Consider the following 26,351-nt stretch of genomic DNA (forward strand, 5'->3'; position numbering starts at 1 on the left):
AGTGACTACTCAAGGGACAGTGTCTGCTGGTGACACTCAGGATAGGCAAATCTGAAGCAGCATATGAAGAATCACAGGAAAGTCTCATCATGCTCGGTGATGGGGTTACATAAAATTAAGTGTTGGCAAGTGCAGAGCAATGGAATATGGAAACACTGCCTCTGCACATATGCATCTATCATCAGTTACAGCCAAGGAGACTTCCAATAAAAGTATCTTAAAATATCAGTAACAGTCAAAAACACAACAGAAAAGAAAGTACTTCTCCACATAACATAAAATTGAAATTGTGGGAGTCTGCTGCAGGATGTTTTGCATGTCAGGTGGAGTCAAGACTGGACAGATTCGTGGACTGGGCATGCTGTTAGTGGCTTTCAGACGAGACAGCCTCAGAGGTTCTCTGAGCCACCAACGGTGGAAGCAGAGATCATGAGTGCATGAAGGCTGACGCTTAAGCAGCGGTTTTTCCTTCCGCTCTCCCCCAGAGGCTGTGCATGTTGTGCTGGTCTTCTGCTTTGCCTAAGCCAGAATCCTTATCTGGGATATAGGACCTTAGTTTTCATCCATTGTGGCAGTTCTTGTGGTTTTCTTACTTAAAGGGTTTTTACGAAAGAGAAGTCAGGTCAAATAATGCTTTTGTAATTGATTTTACTTTTTTTTTAATTGCTAAATGTACAACTGAAGTGGTCTCAGTTGCCTGATTTTTAAACTACTAAGGTGAGAAAGCTGTTTCACGATTTCCATCTTGCAGGTCTTTGGACAATGCAAAACTATTTTATTCTTCTTTATTTGTCCTTTGCAGAGACACGGACCGTCCAACACTCTGTATCATCTAGTCAGGGATGTCAAAAAGGTAAGAGTCCAATAGACGGTAGGTTGGAGATAATGCTATGATTGCTTTTTGTAGCTAGATACGATCTCTGTTTTGCATGAGCTTTCAGTCTCTTTTCCCTCCCCTGCCATTACAGAATGTCCTATTTGTATGTACCAAACATGAACTTTTTGCATACAAAGCACAATTAGCAAGTTATTTGGCTTGCTTTCTCTGTGGTTTTAGATGCCTGGGTGATAGTGCTTCTGCTAGCATAATTGTAGGCTATTACATACCATGTGGATTTATGCTGTTAACTGTATTTTTCCATACCTGCAACTGTTGTCAAAGCTAATTTCCATGTTGTTAGTTTACTTCCAAGCCTGTAAAATAGCCTATATCCTTGTGCCAGTTCCTAATTTGTTGGAACAGTTCTTCGTTCTGTGTTGTGTGGTATATTGTAGCCATCTTCCTCACCACATATATACAAAAAGAAGTAGTGCAACCTTCCCCTGTGCCCTTATCAAGTTAATTTCAAGTATCTTGAATTATAAGGAGTGATTTGGAGGGCAGGACAGAAACACAGAAAGGTATAGTGACAGGAAGGAGATACCAAATACCTTTAGCAATGTGTTCAGGATTAAAAGTGTTAGAGCAGCCACAATGAATTAAAATCCCTTATCCTCTAAATATAGGGATCAAGCAAGGAGATTGAGTTTGTAGCTGACCTCATCAGCTTGAATATTCTCCCAAAGCATGTGCAGATTACGACCTGCACGTTACATAAGACGGACCTCAAGGGTAGCACACTTGAGAAAGATTTCTGTACATGGGACTCAGTAGAAGATTGAAAAAGGAATGGAGATTTTTTTTGTAAGAGCACAGGTTTTGGTGGTTTCTTCTGCCACTGACAGCTAAGCAGAATCGAAGCCAACTACAGGAGGCGAGTGGCAATGCTTCATATGTCATCTTTCTGTTAAATAATGCTACAGAATAATCAGTAGTTATATTTAGGGAGGTTCTGGTGGTTTTCTTTGGTTAGTGTGTTACATGGCATGTTCATTGTTCAATTATATACGGTATATTAAGTGACCATCAGAAAGTGTGAAATGCCTACAGAAGAAACTGCAACTGCTCTTACTCAAAAATCCCTTTGCATGGAGCAGAGTAAAGCTAGAATGCATTCAGAGTGGCTGCTTCTCTTGAAGCTCAAGTTACCAGAATTTTTTTTTACTAGATGTGCAGTTATTATGTGCCTATAAGGGTTAGAAACAAGCATCACCTGTCATCTTACTTTAAAATGTATTCCTTTTCAAACTCCTTCTCTCCCCCAGCATCATCTTTCCGAGTCCTCCTTCAAAGGCATAGCAATTTGTATGTTGAGCGACTAAATAATATCAATATTTTTTTTCTGAGTCCCTAAAAAAAGGTGCCTTTTTAAAAGAGTTCTTGAAAAAAAGGCATCAAAATAGGCAAAGTTATATAGGTAGGTAGGTATATATTGATAGACCTTGGCATTAAATAAACTTGCACTATATTTAATGACATTATTTTTTCCGAAGTGATTGCTAAATGTTAGGTGATGGTCATTTTTCTATAAATTCATCTGTGTTTCCTCTGTCCATATCTAAACTCTTCAGTAATTCCCACTACATGAAGTCCATATGTACTCTTATTAGAATATAGGTAAGGACTTTAAAAACAAATGGCCCGGTGCAGCCCTCAAGCACCTTCCTCAGAAAACTGCACCTCTAGGGCTGTATCTCTCATTTTGTCAGTGATGAGGAACATTCGTGGTTCACTTGGAGAAAAGTGACAGCTCGCCATAGCCCTGCCATCCGAGCAGATCCCTCACCAGTCAACCAAGCTGTAAATCAGTCAGCAGATCTGACAACAGTTTAAATGAAAACGCCTCCTTGGAAATAACTTCTTAATGAACACCACTATCTGACAGTTAAGTGGCCCACTGTGCATGAAAACCAGACCACACTGCTGATGCCAGTTTCTTGAGTTTCTATCTATTTTGATGCCAGATACCTAACCTCTCAGATTTAATTACAGTATCACAAAATATAAATACAAAAAATGTAATATGTCACCTTAAGACAACACTTAAAGTGTATGCATACTCTGGGCCTTTCATGCATATAACCCAATTTTAAAACCTACACTATTTAAAGGATGTATGCTATAAAAGGTTATTTACATCTGCATCATTGTGAATTCTCAAATAGAAAACGGATGCTTGCTAGTCACAGAAGAATTATTTAATTTACTACTATTGTATTAATAGCTATATAAATCACTAGGAGGGGTTTTCTTGTTTGAAAGACCACCCAGCCTGCTTACTACAGCAAGGAATTTGAACAGAAGTCACATTACCGCATCCTGCTTGTGGCAGCATACAGACATATATGTCCACATGCGCACGCACACACACGCACAAACGTGTAAGATAACAGTTTATTTTCCTTTTGGATTTCCAAATATCACTGTGAAGACTGCTAGCCTGGGCAGCATATTGTAAACGCCTGGAGACGCGGTCTTTAAGAATTAAGTGTAATCAGAGTTCGCTTAAATTCTGCCTCTATCAATTAACAAGACAAAGTACTCCTTAATGACTCTGCTTTAGAGACAACTGTGCTCATCTATCTCTTTGATTCTCTCAATTCCATAACTATATACGGGGACAAATCTGCTTGCATCTTTTGGCTTTTTGACATCTCCTGTCAGGGGTACGGAATTTGAACTACAGGGTTGGCATCCTTCCCTAGACCGTGCAAACCGATGCATCCAGACTAAGCAGGAAGAAACAGTGGCCGTGCTCGACATTCTGTGATAAGTGGAGGGTGCCCTCTGCAGGTTGTTTTTAAAAAACCCTTCGCTGGCTCAACTACCGAATGAAGATAAAAGAAATTAACAGATTAATGTTTTCTTTAATCAAAAAAAAAAAAAACCAACAAACCCAAACCTGTATGTAATCCATATATTTTAATCCCACACTGGGGTGATATGTTTTCAAAGTTCTTTATTTCGGGCTGCCACTGTATGTCTACATTTCCAGAGAACTAACAGGCAATATACAGAATTTTGAAAGTATTATGTTTTCCTCAGCATGCAAAATGAGAGAGTTGATACCTGCTGAATATAAGAGTGCACTTGAAATGAAAAAATACTATAATTGATTAGCTACAGTTTAAAGTTGACGTTTCTTCAGGAAAAGAATAACGCATTAGCACTAAAGAACTTGTCCCGGCATTAAAACGTTAATCGATTACTGACTGGGGTGGCTATCATGCCCAAAAATCAGACCTTCTCCTCTGCCATTCCTGAAGACCTTGGCTGTACTAGAATTAGCCCATCCAAATTTTTGCTGGTTTTGGAGGCGCTCTGGCCCACTTGCACCACTGTCCTTCATTTACAAGCAGACTCACCGCTGCCAGGGTAGTTCAAGGTGTCTGCTGATACGGCAAATGCTTTGGCACGTGCATAACTCCTTTTACAAGGATGGTCCGATTGGCCTTACTAGGGCTGCTCACTTTGGAAAAGTAATTGTGTGTTAGCATGGAGCCATACATATGCCTATGTCTACAAAATGTATATTTCTACTGGGAATATATGAGTTTTCTTTAGTAAAATGTCTCAATATTATCTGGGAGGTTTAGATGCATCTTTTATTAAAGTTACTCTACTGGAAATTTTTCATCTATATCCCTTTATGAAATTTTAGAAATCAGAAGAACTACATAAAGAAACTCATGCTTTCTAACACATGCAGCGCCCTGATGCCAGCTGTGCTTTCTTAATTGCACAAGTATTTTTTGCCACTTAACAACATCAAAGCATTTAGTTTTAGTGTCTTACATTAAGACAGCAGGAGTCTGTTGAAGAACTACAACTCTGTCTTGGAGCTACAACTCCCACTTCTGCCAGTGCCTTCATCCTTGTTCTAGGAAAACTCACTGTCTTAATCATTCTGGAAAGAAAAGAACATTTTGAGGGAAAAACCAAACACTGTCATTGTCTTAACCATTCTGGAGAGAGAAGAACATTTGGGGGGGGGGACACACAAACAAACAAACAACTAGCAGGATTTAAATTTTAGATTTACATCATTTTTCTTCAAACAGTTCAGAATAAAAATGACTGGGATCAAATAAACTAGGCTGACAGGCAGACCTGCGGACCATAGTGATTCTCCCACCCATCAGATTAGCCAAGAGCTGGAAGAATGCAAAAGGGTTTGCTAAGGGACATCATTACTGAAAGAGAGTTGGCAGCTCACCTTTGGCCACTACATTTTCTTGATCTTCTGTCCCTTTGAATCCCAGCCCGTTGCTAGGCATGGCACATCACAGCACTACCTCCCTCTCTCCTTCCTCAACCTTTCGGCATGCTGTGTGTGCCGTGGTGAGCAGGGAGGGAAATAAACGTTGCTCTTCCTGGCTGAAGTAGAAGAGGAAAGAGGACCTTTGCATCCATTTCATCTCTTCTTGCAGAGCTCTTTGCCATCTGCTCTCCATTAGTGTTTCTCTGCTCTGAATCTAATAAGCACATCTGCAGAGAAGCCAGGCAGATATCTGCAGACATACAGATATTTCCAGCAAGACGTGGCAGTCAGAACATTTTTCCATGCAAATCACTAACCTTCTTTTGATGATCACATAAAAAGAGCTACAGACTAACTATAATCTGTGGTGTATATCATTAGAGAAAATGTGATTATTTCATTACAGTGGACTGAACAAATTTTGAAGCTAACAATTACAATTTCCTGGTCCTTCTGCAATGTTGACTATACAAGTTATTTTTTTATTAGCGTGATTTTCTCTTTTTCTAAGGCTACCACACACAGTTCACAAAAGGATAATTTACCTCTCTTTCCACCTTTAATTTGTAGCCACATCCCTTGCAGAATGACACGCAGGACAGAATGATGTAAATCTGCAGGGTTCTTAATGAGATCTCTAGGTCTGGGTGACCTATTCACAATTTGCTGAATCAGGCCTTCTTTTCTGTTAGGGAACTGCTCGCTGAACCAGAAACTGTCGTCCGAACAATTTGGAGGCAGTGAATTAGAGAAGGAGGCAAACTTTCATTTGGGGCATTGCCTTCCTCCTGTCAAGTGATTGGATTTTTCCTTGTGGAGCTCCCTGGGGAGAACAGAAAAGCACATGGATTTTGTTCTTCCATTGACAGAGACCCCCAAGAGCACTTCACTGGCACATCCGTGAGACCAGCCCCCCACAAAATTGTTCTGGCCTGCTAGGTTTCACATCAGGCTTACTGCTACTGGGGAATGGAAATGCCCAGTTAACTTAAAGGCAGACTTAGATTCATATGCAGTACAAGACAATCTGTTACTCAGATCTTTCTTCATAGCTTTCCAAGCCATAAGTATTGGAGAACTCATAACCTTAGCGTTGCTGTTTTTAGGCTTGACAGTGAAGAGAAGGAAGATACGTGCAAGGGAGTTCACAAAGTGAGGGAAATAAGACGCAGGCATATTTATCCTTTTTTTTCCTGTCAAAATAAAAGGCGCATGCTGAAGACATTGTACATATATATTATATTTAACAGAGGACAAGAAAGGAAAAGAAACAGAAGAGCAAGTGTGTGATGTCTTTTCCAGGATCCTGCTAATGATCCCTGCTACAAGCACGGTTCATCTCTTGGGACACAATCTCCCTGGCACTGCTGGAAATCTGGTAGTAAGATTACAGTGCTTAGAGGGGCTTTCAGTAAAATATGTTGGGAGTTCAAGGAGGGACCATCTAGGAAAATTGCTAGGCCTGGAGTTTTCTTCTTGAACAAAATACCAAGGTATTTTATACTTTCATACTTATTTTCATACATACAGGTACTTTCCTCATAGTAGGAGTGGAATTTAAGCAAAGATATGTGTGTCTCTGTACATAACCCCAAGAACAAATGCTAACAGACTCTCCCTGCCTCTAGTGTGTAGCAATAATAATAACTCATGCGCTATGCAAGTCCTCTAGAATAGATAACACAGCTCTTTCCCCCCTGCCCTTCCCTTCCTGGAACATGGGAAGGAAAAACTGCAGGATGGAAGATCACACACAGGATCTGGTTCCATGCGAACAAATGATATCGCATGATGTCACTTCACCATGCCTTGGCAGTGCAGATGAGGCAGTCCAAAGAGATGCCAGCAGAGGTGTGAGATGCCAGCAGAGAAGTGAGATGCCAGGGCAAGAGTTGTGGGGGACAGATGGTGCAGAAAAGGTGCTGTCTTGCAGGACTAGAGTCCAGCAACTGTGCCTGACCTTTCAAGTGTGCTGATCCTCGTGCTTTTTGTTCTGCAGTCATGTTCCTTGTTTCCTCAGCTGAAGAATATGAGTACTGTGTACTGACGTTATCTTCTGTTACTTCCAACAAGTTCTTCACCTTCTTATTTAACTTATGTCTTCTTTCCAAGCGAGAATATCCAGGTTTCGGTTGGATCTATTTTAAGGTGAATTAATTAACCAGCATAATAATACATTCCTCTTTTACCTATTTAAATTGTTTTATTCTAATATCACTATAAAGTATATTTAACAATGCCAGTAATAAGCATTTCTTCCTCCCCCACCATCCTTCTTATTTTCATTGCAGGGAAACTTACCCCCTGATTATCGGATAAGTCTGATTGATATCGGTTTGGTGATCGAGTACCTGATGGGAGGAGCATATCGCTGCAATTACACCCGAAAGCGGTTCAGAACACTGTACCACAATTTATTTGGGCCCAAAAGGGTAAGGAGCAAGTTATTGGCCATCTATATGACTGCAGTAGGTAATCCCTACTCACTGGCAGGGATTAACATAGCTTCTTAGATGGCTCCAGACTGGGGGGATCCATGTGCACACACTACACAGTCTACAGAGTCATTTCCATTACATACATAGCAGCTATTTCACCACAACATACCACAAGCCAGCCACTGATGCAAGCTACATTCTTTATGAATTTAATGAAAAAATTATTGGGACATAAGACAGTCCCCTCTGGCTCTGTGAAACGGTTACAGCCGAACACCTGAAATGGGTTGGTTTGTTTGTTTCCCTGCGCTTGCATTCTTCACTTTTGAGAGGGAAGGTAGTAATTGCAGCTGCTGGGAGGGACTTCCTTCCCTTAGTCACTCCATCAAGAAAAGCATTTGAGTAGCGATTTCACACACACTGAACTAACATACAGGGCAGCTCCACAGCAGTCAATAAAAATGTGCCAGGGGAATGGCCAAAATACTGATGTACTCCAGAGAAATCCATATACGCCTTAGCAGGAATTCCTACCTCTTTTCCACTAGAACAGCCCCAAACCAACTGCAATTTTTTACCTGAATACAAATGTATGATTTCTGTAGTGTGTTTTGGTGAAATAGGGTCAAACTCCAGGTTGAATTAAATATATATATGTAATTATTTGATTTATGTACATATGTATATGATATTACAATTACATTGCATGTGTTTGTTATATATTGTCTATTATATACTCTATATTACATGTTATACATCAGATGTTACACACATGCATGTATGTATGTATGTATGTATGTATGAATACACATATAATTGCAATTTTTCATCACCCTTCTGGGAGAAATAACATTTTTCTAACTTTTTTGTACAGCCAAAAGCCCTGAAACTGTTGGGAATGGAGGTAGGTCACCTGCGATAAATCTTAATGTCTTTTCCTTCTTTGACAAATATACGCTATATCAAGATAATGTTTCATTTCACTGTAATGAAGGCACAAATAGATGTTTCTAAGTTTTGTGTAAGAAATGTGCCACAGAAATTGTATTTTTCATCCAGATAACTTGTTTACGCAAGGGTCAGATTAAGAAACATTTCTTAATAAAACTTCAACAGATAGACAAGGGAAAAGAAGTCTCTGCCTCCTCTATGCGTCATTTTTCTTTCCACAAAGATTAAGCAAAATGTTTCAGTCTGTCAGGCCAAGCAGAGTTTCAGTCAGATAACCATGTAACTTTAAAACGTGTTCAGAGAAATGAGGCAGTTGTAGAGAATGGTGCAGAAATCTTCACATGGGCCAAATTTCTGTTTTGTTGACACTTTTGGCTACCCTGACGCTTCAAGGAGATAGTAGTGTTTTCTTGTTTGTTTATTTTTTACAACAACTTTCATTTTGCCCTCCACAGACACAGCACAGAACAGGTCAGCTCATCTGATAAAAGCAGTAAGCTAAAATGGGAAAGAAACTAAAGGCAATAGCTTTCAGAGCTGGAGAAAGAAGGGATAAACATAGGATACAAAGGTAGAATGGGAATGAAGAAAGGAGATTGCTACTCTTGTGAGAAGACGAAGGGAGAAAAGACAAGAATAAGCAGGGAGGGAGTCCTCAGCAGACCAGAACATCCCCTGGATATGTGCTTTCTGTAGGTGGAACAAGGCGGATGCATTACAACAGATGTTATATTTGGCGTGAACTCGTATCTTCACTTTAATGGTGGCTTTTCCAAAATGGTTCTGGATATTGTGTGATTGTGCTCCGTGTTCTTAGGGAGAAAGAACAGCTCAGAGTGATAGTGCAAAGCTGTTTTGCCCTGTGTGTAGGTATGGGGTTACTGACTTCTTGATTACAGTGCATGGACCAATAATTTTTTCATCGTTTTCCTGTGTTAAATATTTTGTACAAAAAAGCTGAAGGGTGTAGCCCGCAGGGAATGTGTTTGACATCTCAGGTACTGACTCCAATGCATTGTGTGAATTGACTGAATTCCTTCACTGGTGAAAAAAATTTCTCTACAATTCTCACAGGATGATGTCCCTTTGCGGCGAGGGAGGAAAACAACAAAGAAAAGAGAAGAAGAAGTTGATATTGATTTGGATGACCCTGAGATCAATCATTTCCCCTTCCCATTCCATGAACTGATGGTGTGGGCTGTGCTGATGAAGCGTCAGAAGATGGCACTCTTCTTTTGGCAGCATGGGGAAGAGGCTATGGCTAAAGCACTGGTCGCCTGTAAACTCTGCAAAGCCATGGCCCACGAAGCATCAGAAAATGACATGGTGGATGACATCTCCCAAGAGCTGAACCATAATTCCAGGTGAATTTTCTTTCATGTACACTTCTCTGGGTTAAAAAAATAAATAAATAAAAAAATAAAAGGGAGAGAGACTGCTGAACCTGCCTGAAATTTGCTTATATGTACCTTGCTTCCATTTCTAACTTATAGGGAAAATGCAGCCCCCTTAGAGAAAGTCTAAATGGCTTTTAAACAATCTGTCTGCCAGAGAAGCAGTTGCTAGCAGTATAACTTCTGAAATGAGAAGGTGTCAAAATGGCAACGAAATATCTATATTGTCTATGTGTTCTCCCTGAGGCTTCCAGAGTCAGGCTGCAACCTTTATCTGTGCTTTTTCAAGACACTCTGTTCATCCCAAGCAGAACAATTCTTGAAGTCCTGGTGAACATAATATTTGGGCAGAAGTGTTGATTAACCAAGAGCTCGTGCTTAGGTGAGCAAGCCAAGATACTAGATTCTATAATAATCTTTCCTGATGTTAAAAGTCTGAGACAAAGAATTTAAAAAAGGGTATTGGATGCTCCTTTTTCCGGGACGCTTGACCACGAAGCCATGGGCAAACAGCACAGAAGCAATCCTCTAAGCTGCAGATAAACAGAGGATTTCAGCTAGAAAATGTCAGGGAGGTGGGCAGGCAAGTGGGAGCAGACAGCTGGTAGGTGTGGGTGCTCATCATTGCTAAGTCGGGGCACTTATTTATAAGCCTACCATTAGCCACTCACATTTGAAAATGTGGGTTTCCGTGTGTACAGTCAACATCACGATTTGCACGATGGAAGGTGATGCCCCCCCTTGCAGAGGCTGTCAGTTGCCGAGGGGTGTTTTCTGCAGCAGGCTGCTTGGGCTAATGGGAATGAACCAATGTCCCTCTGTTGCAGGGACTTCGGCCAGTTGGCGGTGGAGCTGTTGGACCAGTCGTACAAGCAGGATGAGCAACTGGCAATGAAACTGCTGACCTACGAGCTGAAGAACTGGAGCAACGCCACGTGCCTGCAGCTCGCAGTGGCAGCCAAGCACAGGGACTTCATTGCTCACACTTGCAGCCAAATGCTGCTCACGGACATGTGGATGGGTCGTCTCCGGATGCGCAAAAATTCTGGCCTAAAGGTCAGCACTGTTTTAAAATAAAATTAACAGTCAGAGGAGCTCTAATAGATGGTGACGGGGCTTACAAGAAATAGTAATAGCTGGCTCAATTAACCATGTTTCAGGTGCTTATTTGTAGCGACATTAAGCAGGGTATATTCTCCAGATTTTCATCAGGGAGCTTATCACAAACCCGAGTTCAAAGCACATTACTTAGTTTTTTCATCACATTTCTCAACCCCCCCTCCAGCATCAGTGAGAGTTATCAGAATAAGAATTGAGCCAGGAGGTTAGTATGTCACCCTGCCTGGATACTTGAGGAGTTAGCCAAGGTTTTTAAAGACAAATAAAGAAAAAGCATGTGTAAGTGAATTAACCGCCAGTGAAAGGTGCTGATCTGACAACCTTCCCCAGAACAGGCCAAAGCAAGCAGTACAAATTTCCTTGCAATCCCCTGCCAATCTTCCTGATGGCTGACCTGAAGGGACTACCCTAGAGGATCTAGAGGATAATTCTATTTTCAAAGCTGTTTAAGCTTTACTTCCTCAGCTAGCGAAACTGCTAACAGAGCAGGGAGAATTCTGGGAGGTGAATTTTTGTCCATGGGCTGGCATCTCTCGCCTTCACCAAAGTACTCACCAGTCAGTACACAAACAGGAATTGCCTCTTCCTCCCAGCTGACTGAGAAATATTTTCGGTAAAGGAATTCTCTCTCCTGCATTAATCGTGTGTGTGAAAAAGGGTAATTGCTCAGCTGTTTTGATGTGTGAAAAGATGTTCAGTAATGGCAAGAATGCTTATGAGTACACGCATCGTTATCGTACTGGGTCTAATCCAGTGACAGTGATGAATGAGGATAAGTGGCTGATAGTATTATCATCCTCCTGCAGGAGCTGTGCTTAAATATTGTTCTGCTTACAGATAGAAAGCATTCTCACATTTGGAGACATCTTTACTACCCAGATTTCTGACTCAACTCACAGGCCGATTGCCCTTCAGAGGAACTGCTGCCTTATTCACTTGCTTGGCTTTGCAGATATTCAAGCTGAGTAGGGAGGGTCAGTGCAGTAACTCATTTCCCGCTGTATGCTTTCTGCTTTGCAGCGTGCATCTCTTAAGACATAAAATAGACCTTTCTTTCACAATGAATAGCTGAAGGTAACAGACTCTGTTTCCTTTCAGCTTCTTGTAACATCAGGACTTCACAAGGATCGTTTACTCAGTCTCTAGTCTGTGTTTTATTTCAATGAAGCTCATTATCAGGGCCTGTTTAAAGCTAAAGCAGGCTACAAACTACTTAAGCATGAGGCAGCATGGCAAAAATAAATTTGCAAGCATGAATCATGGATTATTTCCCATGAACAATTTTCTCGAGGTGGGCAAATGGCAAGAAGGCTGAATGTCATTCTTTAGAGTCTCACTGGGCATGTATAGCACCAATGGGAGGGGGGAGGAGCAATTGTTAATCCTGCCCGTTCTTAAAAACAGCCTCTCTGAGGAGCCAGGTCTGCCCATAACCCCCTCTCCCTGGACACATCCTTTTACGACACGGCGAGTGCAGGAGCAGTGCAGACAGCCTGGTGCTCAGCTCTTCTGAGGCTGGGCACAGCGTCCATGTATGCTAACGGCTCCTAATTGCGGTACTTCGGATGGTTTCAGCAACATGCATGCTGCCTGCCAATATGACGAGCACAAGCAGTCACCCTCCCTGACCTGCCAACAAGCTAACTAACTGGTTTCACTGCCATTTAGGGAGAGATGTATAACAAAATCATTTTCCATGAGATTACAGCAAAACCAGGAAAAGCCATTGTGCTTGTGACTACAGACAGGCCACTTCTTTTTGCATTGTTGTGATATCTATTCAGTTATACCACTGATTTAACCCCAAGCATCGTTCACTGCGTACATCCACACAAGGTAATTTTAATGGTTTCTGCACTCCCACATCGTAAGAGAGGGAAGGCAGAAAAGAAGGAGCTGTCATTAATGTGAGCATTACACGGCTGCCAGCATACTGAAGCAAAATCTAAGGGGACTGCATAGCTAAACACATCAGCGTTTGCTATCGCTGGCTTTGCCTTATGTCCTCAGATCCACACACACTTAGCCTTGACTACCTGTGTATATTAGGTATGGACACAGAGAGCTTGAGACCTATTAACCCTCTCTGTAGAAATTAATACTGCTTGTCATTTACACTGATATTTTCTATTAAGTAAAATACAGAAATCTGTAGGTCCAACACTCTTGTGGTCCCACCTGCTGTTGACCTTATGTAATATTTTGTAAATACATTCCAGTATGTAACAATATGCTTTTGATGAGCAAGCAGATAAAATATTCAAGAGGGACAATTAGCCATAGCACTCACAGCAATGCTAATAGAAGTTACGTACTTTGTTTCACTATGGAGCTCTGAAAACATTACCGCAAGTGACAAATACTCTATTGCCATAGAAACTCACATGCATGCATATCTTTCTTTTCCTAAATGTCCTGGGGGAGTTGTTCCATTTGATAATAAGTAGCCATCATGATTGTAATCTGTTTACTGTGATGATTATTGTTATCATTATTATTGCTTTAGGTAATTCTAGGAATTCTACTTCCTCCTTCAATCCTCAGCTTGGAGTTCAAGAACAAAGATGATATGCCTTACATGTCCCAGGCTAACGAGATCCATCTTCAAGAGAAGGAGCCAGAGGAACCAGAGAAGCCAGTGAAAGAAAAAGAGGAGGAGGACATGGAACTCACTGTAAGTACCAACAATAAATTGCCAGCCTCAGTGCTGTCAATTTGCTATTCCCACCTCTGTGGGCGTTGCAGGCTGTCTGATGGCTAAATTTAGCAGGTGATAGGATACCACTCTTAACACTCCCGTCTCCTTGATGGGACTCAAACCAAACAAGTTGGCATCATTGTGTCTCGATGTTGCAGCAGTACATGGTGATGCTGAAGCATCATGTGGTGATGGAATATCCTCATATTTTGATTCAATTTGATGCTGCCTTATTGGAAAAAAATTTATGAGATTTCAGAATTGAAAGCACTCAGCCATGATAGATGAGTGGGCCTCTCTGGTAGAAAAGAAGCTCACTACATCTTCCTTTGGATGAAAATGCCCAAGATTCATAGAAGCTAGAGTTATTTGTTTTCCTTTCAGTTAACTTCATTAGAGGGGAAGTAAGTGTGCAAACAGGCAAGAAAAATGATGAAAATGGTTTTCAAAATTCATTACGAATTTGTTGTCATTGCCTCTCATACATACACACACAGGGTTTTTAATCCACTGAAGACATTAGCAAGCAGTGAGACAGCTCAACCCTTAGTAAGAGCTTCTGCAGCTCAGCAGAATTGTGTAAGGAAGGACTTCTCTGTTATTAGTAACATAGCCTTAGAGGAATAATTTGCACCACAAAGAGAATCAGATCGCTAAAGCCCTAAAAACTATAAAAGTCACCTACTTCCAGACTCTTGTTCTCAAACTTGTTTGGCACTTTTTAATTTGGGCAATTATCATATGAGCGATAGGTCATATTCCAAGCTGCCTTAGTTTAGTTTGGCTTGCTTTGGTTTGGGTTTGATTGTGGTGTATTTGAACAGCTTAAAACTCAACCCCAGTTGGTCAAGGTCAGGATAGAGGCATAGAAGTAAAAGGGATTTTCCTGGTTAATTTAAAAGTAAAAAAATTAAAATAATTAAAAACAAAAACAAAAACAAAAACACAAAACCCAGACTGTTTCCCACAGGCAAACAGCAGGAGCTGCCCTCAGGAACCCGTCTGCAGGCAGGCAGAAGGACCTGCCTACAGGACCCAATATGCAGGCAAGCCGAAGGACCAACCCACAAGACCCACCTACAGGACCCGTTTGCAGGCAAGAACCTGGCCGTTGGGAAGGACCAGAAGCCAGAATAGCAGCAATGGGCCGTTCTCCACTCATTAGCTATTAATTGCAATTTACTATCCCTGGCTTCTGATCCACTTATGAAGTGCCTATTCAAATCAAATAAGCACTTTGCAAGCTGCCTTTTTCTTGGCAATGGGGAGAAATTCGGGGAGGAAGTCATTTCCATCTCTCTGCAGTTATCCCAGCTCCTGGTTTCTTGTCTACAATACTGTGTTTCCTTTTTACCTTCTGACTCCTGCTACAAGGAAGTGATGTGCTGAACTGGATCTCTTTTCCAGACGAGTCTTAGATGTTCCCTCCCTTCTCCCTTCCATGTGCTTACAGTCCTATTGCTCTTTCCTGTCTTCGACTCTGCCCTTAATTCCCTCAAATTTGATGCATCATTCTATTGAAGTTTCAGACACAATACAGCCTTTTCTAGAAAATAAGAGTTTCTGTGGAGTCCAGCAAGTTTAGAAACAATATCTTTGGTATACTCCTGCTGACTTAATATTTCTGCATACAATCTATACTGTGCTTTAGGGCTTCTAGCACAGCTTCTTCACTCAGGTGCCCTTCAGTGGTGGGGAAAGATGATTTGCTAGCAAAGAGACTGTTGCATATATTTCTGTGGTTAGATGCCACAGCCAGTTATATTTATTCACCTTCAGGCAGCGTGTCAGGGAGAGTGTTTCTACCTGTCATGTTTTAAAAATAAGGAAATATTTTAGATTGAAGTTTTGCGTTGTTCCACCCTTAGTCAAATGGTCTGCCTTAAGTTAGGTTGGGTCTCTTCTCCACTGATGAGAGAATGCCTGCAAGACTGTTTGGGAAGTGCCTTTGTGAAGTTTCCCTTTAGCCACACTTATATTAAGGATACCTAATTCATAGTTCATTAAGATTAATAACTGATTGTGATGTGATATCACAAATGTTTAATCAATTGCCGAACCCTGGCTCAATAGATCTGTCACTCACCCTAACCATAGCTTATGACTATTGTACTCAAAATGAACTGCATATTTTTCTTCACATTTTTTCCTTTTAGGACAAACAGGTATTATTTTTTTGAAGTGATTACTACAGTTTTTCTTTATTCATTTAGTTAATTGGCACATGATTGTTTAAAATATTTTCAAAATTTTCCCATGGTTTGGGTTTCTGAGCTTTGTTCAGCTTCAAGCTTAAATAAACAAAAACGATGAACTAAAAATCATTCTGGTCACCTCAAAAATCCATTTCTAGCAAATAAGGTAAACAATCTGCCTAACTGTACTTCTAATCACTCCTAAGGAATACATTTCAAGTCTCCGTATTCCTATGATATTACACCCATATGCATTTTTATAGAAGTACTGTTAAGATAAAGAGATCACGTCTAGTCAAGGTCTCTTCATTGATTCCACATGGAGTCTTGTGTGTCTTGCACTGCTAAACCCAGGTGACTAATGACAGGCCAAAAGAGTCAGTTTCGTCCTCTGGACTGCACTTGTGTAGAGTGGGTGATGTACAGGACCACAGTAATTTCTGAGCTATTTTACACCTAATTTATTTACACAGAATAATGTGATCATACAGCAACACTGAAGTAAGTCTCCGCATGAGTATGTATTTGTTTTATGCTCCTCTTAAAGGATCTGGTGGGTAGCTAAACATTTGGCTATACTATGAAGATGCAGTGTTTATTCACTGTAAACTACTTTGTTACTCACACCTGCTTTTAACTTCATAACAGATATATGAGGTTGCTGTGCACACATTTATTTAACACCTAGATGCTAGGCAACAGACTTTCCTTATAGCAGCTACTCACAAAAACATGCTTGAATATTGCTCTCATCACCACTCCCTCAGCAACAAGGAATTTACCACTATTTATGCATGGAGCTGCCAGTCACTGATCCTGAATATTAGACATAGAGGAGTAGAAGGGCACTAAATTCTAAAGACCGGGCACATTTTGTATTTGTACAATGTCCTGACCAGGGCCTTGATTAGTTGCTGATTTTTAGGTCAGTCAGAAACCCCAGCAGTCTACCCTCCTCTTAGAATAACACTGATTCTGGAAGCCATAATTAGGAGTATCCTTATCCCCATTCAGTGCCCCATTGTTTGGGTATTAGAGTTCCCCAGTAAATGGTCTTATTTCAAAACACACAATAACTCATGTAAGTCCTTTAGAAGATGTTTCAGTTGTTGTTTTGCTCATTTTGTTCTAATTTTCCACATCAAATGAGAAGTTTGGATTTCCATGGGCACCACTAAGAGTCCGAGTTAGGACTTTTCAGCGGCAGCGAAGCTGGCTGTGTTGGCCCCTGGTCTTATATCTGTTGTATATATGCTTAGCTTTTTCTCCGTGGCAAGAACTAACCAAATATTACATCACTAAAAATACAGTTCTTAAGATATGAAAGGTTGAAGACCAATGTCCTCATGCCCCTAGCCCTCTCACCCACCCCGCTGAGGGACAGCGCCCGCAGCATCTCCCATGCCAGCTATGGGAGGGCCACCCCATCAGCTTGTCTGGAAAACGGCAGTGGGAGACACTGTTGGGGGTCATGAGGCAGAAGCACCGACCCTCTCCATAAGGAGAGGTTTCCCTCTGTTCTCCGAGAGTTTTGTAAACCTCCCGTATCACCACCACACAGCTGCCCTGGCATTGTTCTTTGCTGTCCTCAGCAGCCAGGATGACTGAGCTCCTGGTGCTTTAGCCCTGCTCCTCTGTATTCACCCTAAAGAACCACTGAGCACAGGCAAAATCCAATTTTACACATCTGTAACTCAAAGGCATTAAACCTTTATTTCCTACCAGTATTTCAAGGCAGAGAACGGTAACCCTGGAACAACTCCACAGTATACAATGGGGTATGCAGAGAGAGGTATAGTATATCCACCCAGCTTTCCACAACAGTTCTGTGTGAATATGGGGTAAGTCTGTATGTAGCACGCTGGTTTCACTAAGGACAAAATTCTAAGAGCCTATGATCATTCTAGCAGGACTGAAATCCCTGTTATTTAATTATAAAAGAGATAAATATATTATAGGATCATTAACATATATTAATGCAAATATGCACGACCCAAAACTGTCCTGGTTCCCTAGCAGTGAACAGTCCTCAATTACATAAAACAAAATCTGTCCAAAAAAAAAAGAAACAAAACAGAATCCTGATTAGAAAAATCTCCATGTAAAAGCTATGCGCACATCAATCCCCTCAGGCTAAAATGATGCAGTTGTACTGTACTTTACAATGTAGTTGAGCTGCTGTCGGGCTTACCTTGCATGACTCATGGTGAATCATGGACAAAATTGTGTATTAGAGAAAGAGATGCCGCCCACGCAGAGCAGTGTCTTCAGTTATTCCCACCCTATTGCTTCCCCCTCCAAGTGAAAACACATTTGTTCACATTCGGCATTGCAGCTATTCTGTTAACACTGTCACTTAGGTTATTTCTGTATGTTTCTAATGGGGAGGCTTTTCAGTTTGTTAATACTGTGATATAATTAACAGTCGGGGACACCAGGTCAAATCTAATCCCCAGTCGCCTCAGAGCAATTCCCCATCTGTGGCATGGGGGTGGGGAGAGGTTAGTATTATACGATACAATTAATTCAAAACTAATTATAACAAGATAAAATTACAGCATCATTTATCAACAAGAAAGCAATAGCAAACAGGAAATCAGCATCCATGAGCTAAAGCGGAAATCCAGGTACTGAAAGAGCATGATCCTAAAAACATCCACAACTTCCTGATTCTAGAAAAAGCTCAGGGTGTCTCAGGATTAGTAAATTTATAAAATAGTGAAGAATTTAAACTCTGTGAAATAATCCCTTCCCCTAAAGCACAGCACTGCTCATTTGTTAAAGCTGTCAGTGTTCATTTTCACTCTGCTGCAAAATTCTTGAGCACCAGAGGACAGCAGAGACAAAGCCTTGGGAAAAGCTACAGAAAACTGTAGCACCAGATGGCAGCTTTCCCTAAAACAGTGTCAGGAGGCAGAGAGAAGCAAAGAAATGAGTACCTTCTTGGGTTATCATTTTTCCCAAAGCATTCAGATCATATTCTACTTCTTTTTTCCCCAAATAAACAATCCCTGATATAGATCAGGGAATCACTCTTGTTGTGTAGACTTCAGGTAATGATAGTTGGGGTTCTGAGAAGGTTGCGTAATCTCTGCTACTATAGTTATATTGAGTAAGTCTCATGTTCTTGCAGACTATCTGCTTATCTAATAAGAATCCTTCTCTGCGTAACAGCCACTTCATCTTTTTCCTTTTTTATGAAACTCTTGATGGACTTTTAAGGGCATTTATGTGCTATGTGAGAATTAACAGGAGGTATATTTAATTTTTTAATATGCATTGTCTCATCTGCATTTATGGCAATGAACTTAGAAATCTGCAGGCATTAAAAGGTAAAGGAAATAGGGTAACTTCATCAAAGCAGGCTACAGTTTTAAGAGGATCTCAGCAAGTTAGTTTCAGTGTGGTATACTTGTGTCCTGAATCTTTGTTCTATTTTATTAAGAATGTGCAGGACAGCATCTGTGCATAGTCAAATTCAAGAAAATAAGTGACCAAGTAGAAAGTAATAATACCAGAGGAAAAAACTAACTGCATAAATGAAATGAAAAATGCAGTAGCCATCTAGGACCATACATGGTCCTAATAATGTTACAAATATCTACACTGACTGAAAGAAAAAAAAATGTGGTCATCAGTTTGTCATTACAAACTACTATTTTACAAGACCGAAGACATATATGAATAGCTCCACATGAGGTCTAGAAAAGGGAAGGAAAGGAAAGACTGTGATTCTTAGTTTTAAATATGTGAGAAGTGCATCTCATGTTCCTGCAGGGCACTAGAACCAGATCAAATAGCTCACCTGAAGCTGATTAGTTAAATATGTGCTGAACATCCTGTTGAATCAGGGAGTACAGAGATAGATAAAAGAAGGACCTCTTTATTGAAAGACAATATGTCTGGCATCTAATTGTTCTCTTTATGGGCTTGCTTTTCCACTTTGCAGATGAGAACAATGTTATCTTTGGGGATGGTGAAAGTTTGCTTCAGTTAACATAAAAGTATGAAAGTGCTTTGATCTAGTTGTAGAAAAATGTTATAGAAGGATTTAAATGAAAGCATCATAGTGCAATCCCTGCGTACTTACATAGGATGGCTGTATCTCAGTTCTTGCAGTTGCTTTCATGTGCAGGAGTGCCACAATCTATAGGTGCTGCCACAAACTAAATAGTAAGAACTTGCTCAGGGCACAGAGACCTAAAATCCACTCTTAGTCTACTATTCACAAAAGAGTTGCTTCAGAAAGAACATCTAATAGATCGCGCTGTACTCTAAATACAATGGGACACCTTCTTTTAAGCATTAGCTTCAGTGCGTATATAGGTTAGTCACTCCTTCCAGCTCTCTGCAGCTGACCAAGAAAATAAGAGTAAACAAAATATTGCCATCTTCTGCCTGTTAGGTTTGCAGTTATGGCTGAGGACTCCTGAAGTATGTGTTTCTGGAGCTCAGCATAGATCTTCAGTGGGTCGGAATTGCAACGGTACCAGTGGGATCAAGCCTAACAGAGGCAGTGCATGAGCAGTCTGGAACTTCATTATGGAAGAAGCTACAATCATATGGAAGGATCTTTCAATCCAAGGCCTTAATGCTGCAGTGAACTCTACTGGTCAGTCCTCTACATCCATGTGAAGTTCACTGTGGGATCATCGCCTTTGACAGAGCCGGTGGTCAACAAAAAAAGAGTCACTGACTGCCTCACTTCCAGCCCAGCAACTGCCAGCTCATCTTTCCCCCTGTTGTTCTCTCTCAGTCTCAGCCTTATGAACTTATCTTTGTTTAAAACCAAAACTTATCTGTTTTCTGTGTGCGTCTGTTTATTGTATAGAAGTACACCACAAAAAGCTGTTGTCAGGTAAAAATTTTGCTGTCCATACAGCAAAAAGGAGAAATGTTCTCCACATCTCTCTGTTTGTTCACCAATCAAGGATTTCACATCGGTGCTGACAGTTGCTGCCCAAGTATTGCTTTTTCGTTTTACAAAGTATTTAACAGCAAATTCCCAGTAAAAAAGATAATCTAAGAACAAAGTATTTCACACCTAGTTATGGTCACCTGCTTTCGTCTAAAGATCAAGAAATCAGAGAAGTTTTGAATAGCTTCCTTTTTAAAATATCAAAAAATAGCTTAACTTGTCTTTCACAAAGAAAGAAACACAAAAATGTTCTTTCTTGTAGGCAATGCTTGGACGAGGGAATGGAGAGTCCTCAAGAAAGAAAGAGGAAGAGGAAGTTCAGAGCAGGCACAGACTGATCCCTGTTGGAAGAAAGATTTATGAGTTCTACAACGCACCCATCGTTAAATTTTGGTTTTACACAGTAAGAAATCTTCCCTGTTGTGTTGCTATTGTTTGGACAAATACTTAAATTAGATTATGGTCATCTTGTGTGTTTCACTGAAAGTCTGCATCTGTGTGCATTGGAGGGCTTACCTGTAAACAGTTTAATAAAAACAGCATTTGCAAACCTAAGACTTTTTAAAGACTACCATTTCATTCTGGAAGTTAATGGTTAAAATTTGAATGACTGTGTATGTTTTTCCTCAAATACAACAATAAGTGGCAGTTTGCTGCAGTCAGTGCTCCCAAGGAATTCCCAATAGGAGAATTCCCAATAGGAGAGCTCCAAATAGTAAGCCCAATGGGAAGCAGGGCTGAATCAGGATATCAAATTTGATTATAATTGATGAAAAAAAGAAGCAGATAGAGCACATCTTTTCTTGGAACATTTTTTTCTTTGTCCTGTTTTGACTAGTCTGCAGAGAAAGTATGTGTGTAAGTACCCACAAAATAACAAAGACATGAGTAGCAGCTAATGTACATTTTTCAGGAACAAATTATGTCAAATCAGTTTAATCTCCCTGTGTTATAAAGAAACAGACCTTGCGGTTAAGGCAGAAATAAAATGATATCATATATTTTGACTAAAGTAAGACAGTATCAAAAACTTTACTGGATATTCTCATATAAAAATTAATAACTGCTATATTCAAGTTACAAAGTTACAAAACTTTTTGGCAATTAGTCCTCAAGAGTAGATATTAATAATTCACTGTTGATCTGCAAGCAGGTCTCTCCTACATCAGGTGCTATCTGATATTTTCATTCAAAACTTGCATGATGGAGGAGACATTAGTTATGCAATTTGCAGATTGCACTAGAATGTGGAAGGATGAGATCAAAAAGTAAAATGAACACAGAAAGTAATCCTTTCAGTCTCCTTGTCTGGAATATTCTATTGCAGTACAGCTTCTGCATCATGTGGACTGGTTTGAAGGACATAAAAAAAGAACAAGAAAAATGTTTCCAGGGGTCTGTAAAACATGACTTAAGGGGAAAGATTTAAGGAAGTGAGGTTGTTTTCTGAGAAGTCTGCAGAAGGAATGTAATAGTCTTCAAATATGTGTAAGTAGTTGCAGAGAGAAACAAGATGGAATAATCTCCAAATCCTTGCTGAACAGGTCAAGAAGTAATGGTTAAAATTGCAGCAAGGCAGTTCTAGGTTAAGATGTTAGGAAACAGTTTCTAATGGCTCTGAGAAGTACTGTCATAAACTGTGTAAGGATACGGCAGATTTTCCATTATTAGTGTTTTCTAAGTCTATCTTATCAAAACATATGTTCACTATGGTACACTGTAATTAATCCTGCCTCAAAACCATGGAATTGGCCAGATGATTTCAGGTGATCCTTCCCAGTTATATTTTCCATCATTCTGCTGAATGCACAGCAAATCACAAAGAATGCATCCTTCCATAGATAACTTCTTGTAAGAAAAATTGCATTGCTGAGATCCAGGCAATACGTCTACAGAGGGCAGGAACAACTCACATCAACTGAGACTAAACTGTGGCGGACAGCTTATGCTAGCAAAAAGCTCCAGTTTGGCAACCTGGAGCAACTACTTGCTGAACTGTGTGTCCATTGAACATTAATCAGGCTGATGAGTCTAGAAACTGCTCATCAGCAACCTAGTCTCATTATCAATTGCAATATGTATTATGCATAACCAGAAAAGTCTTTACGCTGTAAACAGAAAGAAGCATCCTGGCTCTCCCTGTTAGTTCAATTCTGAAATGGGAGAAAAAGATCAATATTGCATTTCCATTTAGACCTGTTCCTACAGTTTTATGTCCTGAGGCAGATCTCAGTCAAGGTCACTTATTAAAGCTGGATCTTGGCTACACTGAACTTGAAGAGCAAATTAAGGTGGATTCTGGCTGCAGTGTTGGACCACTTGGGTCTATTGAGAAACTCCCAGAGACTAAAAGCAAAACAACTTTCAGATGAGGGTTAAAATTGCACAGCCTATAACACTTTTTACAAGCACACAGGCAGAAATACTAATCATAGATTTCAAAATAAATCCTCCAAATTTTATATTCCACAGTCCAAAATGCAAGAAAAGTGACTATACTTCTGGCTATTGTATGCTATTTAAAATAATTTGAGTATTCTATATCTTCCTATCTGCTACTACTCTACAGCTATATCCACCTTCATTCTTAAAATACACAAGATCGGGTTAAATGTTGGTATGTTTAACTAAGTAACATTTTGGCTCAGCAGATGAGCCAAAATAAACTGCCTTTTCTCAACCAAAAAAAAATGTAGCCTTTCTCCCTGGACATGCAGTAGTTTCAAAAGTCAACTACTCCATTTTGTTTTGTGGCTGTTGCATTGAAAACCATGACTCAAAGGTTTCATCTCACAGATTGCTTGAGGAGAAGAGGGTGGCCTTCCCCTTTTAATGACTAGCTTTAGGCTGAGACACTAGCAGGAGGTAAGAGGCCTCATTTCTACCTCTTTTGAGGAGGAATAGCTGCAGAGGGAATGGAACCCCAAGTAAGAGTCATCTTCTAAACATAAAAACACCTTTGCCCTAAGTTTTGCATCTTCAGACCACTTTGCTTTCTGATCATTTAATTATTGCAATCGGTGAAAAAAGGGGAGGGTATTCTCCCTCTTTAAGCATTCTTCTGTTGCTACAATTTCCAGGTTTATCCCTTACTATAATGAATATTTGAGTATTTTCTATAGAATGGGACAGCATCCATAGGAAGGCAGGGAGAAACCCGCCCTAGAAATTTCTTAGCAGGCATTCCTTTCGTTGGTTTCTTCAGGTACTTCCCTCAAGGGTGAAAATGACAAGCTCTTTGTCAAGCCATGTAAATGCATGAAAAAGAGGGTTCAGCTACTTGGTGTAGTAGCATTTTCAAAGCATCTTGAGTACTAGCATGGGCAGCTGTATTGAGGTTTGACAACACTGTGAGATCAGAACATCGTCCTGGAAGGCAGGAGCAAATTACAGGTCTGGGGAGGAAGAAGGAGGATGTCACACACTATCTGAAGGGTTTGTTTCTTGGGTTAAAGTGGTCAGTTTCAGCATCAATTTATTCTTAAATCAAGACACTTTTCTTCTTTTTTTGACGAGCAAAAATTTTCAACAATTTTCGGTAAATTTGGATTGACAAAAAAAACCCCAAACAAATAAACAAATAAAAAACCCAACACCTCAAAACAAAACCAAGAAGAAGCAAAAGGTCCTGGTTACACTGAGGGTCTTGTGGTTTCTGTCACCTGTGTAACCCGGATGTCCCTATTTTTTTTCCATACTAACTGCAAATGCTCACCAAAGCTATTGAGTCAGACCAAATTAATAAGATTTGCTGATAATTAATTATCAATAAGACCTAAGAGAAGGCGTGTTAGGTGACAGTATCACCTGGCTTTTTGCACTGTAGTAGAAAGTGTTATTTCATCTAGGGAGGTGTGCGTCCAGTTCTGCCTGCCCAGACAGAGTTTCTGCTGACTCAGCTGACACCTTAGATGCTGACCTAAGTCAATATTGCTCTCTGTTTCCTTTAGGGGTGTTAAGGGAAGACCAAGCTCTAGACCTGAGCGTTGCAATCCGCCATCATGCACAAACTGAAAGACAAATGAGATCATTTCCTCCTCTGTTTTACATAGACAAGAAGGAGGCGTTCAACTGGGTGTCTTCTCTGTACTGGTAGTTATGGACCATGTAAAGAATTCTCTCGAGTGTCCTTCAAAGCAACAACTGGAAGAAAAGCCAGAACCCAGTGGCTTTTACACAGAGCAGAAGATATGTTCTCTAAAAAATACAACAGGACTATAAATCTTGTTCTGTGAGGTGCTGAACACTGAAATAATCCTACCCAAAAGTCTCAAGCCCCTCTGTTGTTGTTTCATCTTAAGTCTGACACCAAGTACACAATAGTTGTGAGTAACATGCAGTTGAGAGAGAAAAACTGTATTGAAATGCAGATGTATGGAATAAGCTTTCTGCAACAATGACAAGTGTTAATACACAGAACTCAACCATCTTTTCTCTGATTTAAATTTGGCTTAAGATGCATTTTCTTGTAAGGCTGCTGTTTGAAAGGCTTTTCACTGTATCAAAAATTAAGCCAGAATGCAGATTTACTAGAGAAGGAAAAGCAAAACAGTCATATGTAAAAACTTGCAAAAAATATAAGGCAATTGAATGTGTGGCTATAGCTGGCTTTGCTGCAGCCATGTTAGTAGGAGTAGCAGTGTCTTGGGGGGGAATAATGGTATAGGTTAGGTCAGTACTACACTGGGTAGGAAGACCTCTAGCAACCTAGGACCACCTAGGACCTTCTGGGCTCCATGCAAGGATTGTGCAAAAACAGCTTGGAATGCCAGAGTCAGCCTAGGCTAGGTGAACACGGAGAAAAAACACAGAGGAGGGGTGTTAGAGGAGTAAAGGGTATTAGAAGCAGGTGATGTTCACATAGGTTGCATAGTGGTATCAGAATTCCCATCGCTAAGGGATGATCCAGGGGGACTGCATTAATACATTTTTGTTGGGGAGGCAGGTGTAGCTGGAGCAGAGGACATTTGTGCATGTATTTTGCAGATTCCACACTGTACGTGATTTAATGTGAGCTTTTACAGACAAGCCAGAACACTGTCTAATTGTTCTTTTGTCCGTTTAACTCTGGTTGCAGTGGCATTAGGAACATCAAATTGTACCCAAGAAACTGGTTCAGTTGTATAAATATAGTGACTATTGATATTCATTTTGTTTCTTTACAGCTGGCTTATATAGGCTACTTGATGCTGTTCAATTATATAGTGTTAGTGAAGATGGATCGCTGGCCATCTACACAGGAATGGATTGTCATCTCGTACATTTTCACTCTGGGAATAGAGAAGATGAGAGAGGTAAAATCACCCTGACCAGGAAAGACAGAATGCAAACGGAAATAAGCGTTGTTTTTATTTTAATATCTGTTTTTATTATTTTTCTCAGGATAATTTTTGATGAACGGGCTTATCATAAAATTGCTTTTTTTTGCACAAAAGCAGATGGATTGTTAAAAGGACAGCACTAAAAAAACTATCTTCCTCCATTTTAAAATCAAGAA

At 40.2% G+C, this 26,351-nt stretch overlaps 1 protein-coding gene across 8 annotated transcripts in view; it reads left to right on the plus strand.

Moving 5' to 3' along the window:
• The window catches only part of TRPM3 (transient receptor potential cation channel subfamily M member 3), a 449,063-nt gene that overhangs the window by 391,375 nt on the left and 31,337 nt on the right, over nucleotides 1-26,351 (plus strand). For 3 of the 8 annotated variants that reach the window (XM_063319668.1, XM_063319666.1, XM_063319669.1), the window contains 10 exons: nucleotides 803-853; nucleotides 7,254-7,289; nucleotides 7,433-7,573; nucleotides 8,454-8,483; nucleotides 9,605-9,894; nucleotides 10,752-10,980; nucleotides 13,550-13,717; nucleotides 14,712-14,837; nucleotides 21,117-21,257; nucleotides 26,020-26,148. In XM_063319668.1, the coding sequence (XP_063175738.1) occupies nucleotides 803-853; nucleotides 7,254-7,289; nucleotides 7,433-7,573; nucleotides 8,454-8,483; nucleotides 9,605-9,894; nucleotides 10,752-10,980; nucleotides 13,550-13,717; nucleotides 14,712-14,837; nucleotides 21,117-21,257; nucleotides 26,020-26,148 (1,341 nt within the window). The remainder of the gene's footprint in view (nucleotides 1-802; nucleotides 854-7,253; nucleotides 7,290-7,432; nucleotides 7,574-8,453; nucleotides 8,484-9,604; nucleotides 9,895-10,751; nucleotides 10,981-13,549; nucleotides 13,718-14,711; nucleotides 14,838-21,116; nucleotides 21,258-26,019; nucleotides 26,149-26,351) is intronic. The other 5 variants (XM_063319671.1, XM_063319673.1, XM_063319672.1 and 2 more) reach the window with 3 other exon arrangements.

This window comes from Chroicocephalus ridibundus, chromosome Z, assembly GCF_963924245.1.
Source record: "Chroicocephalus ridibundus chromosome Z, bChrRid1.1, whole genome shotgun sequence".
Classification (NCBI taxonomy): Eukaryota; Metazoa; Chordata; class Aves; order Charadriiformes; family Laridae; genus Chroicocephalus; species Chroicocephalus ridibundus.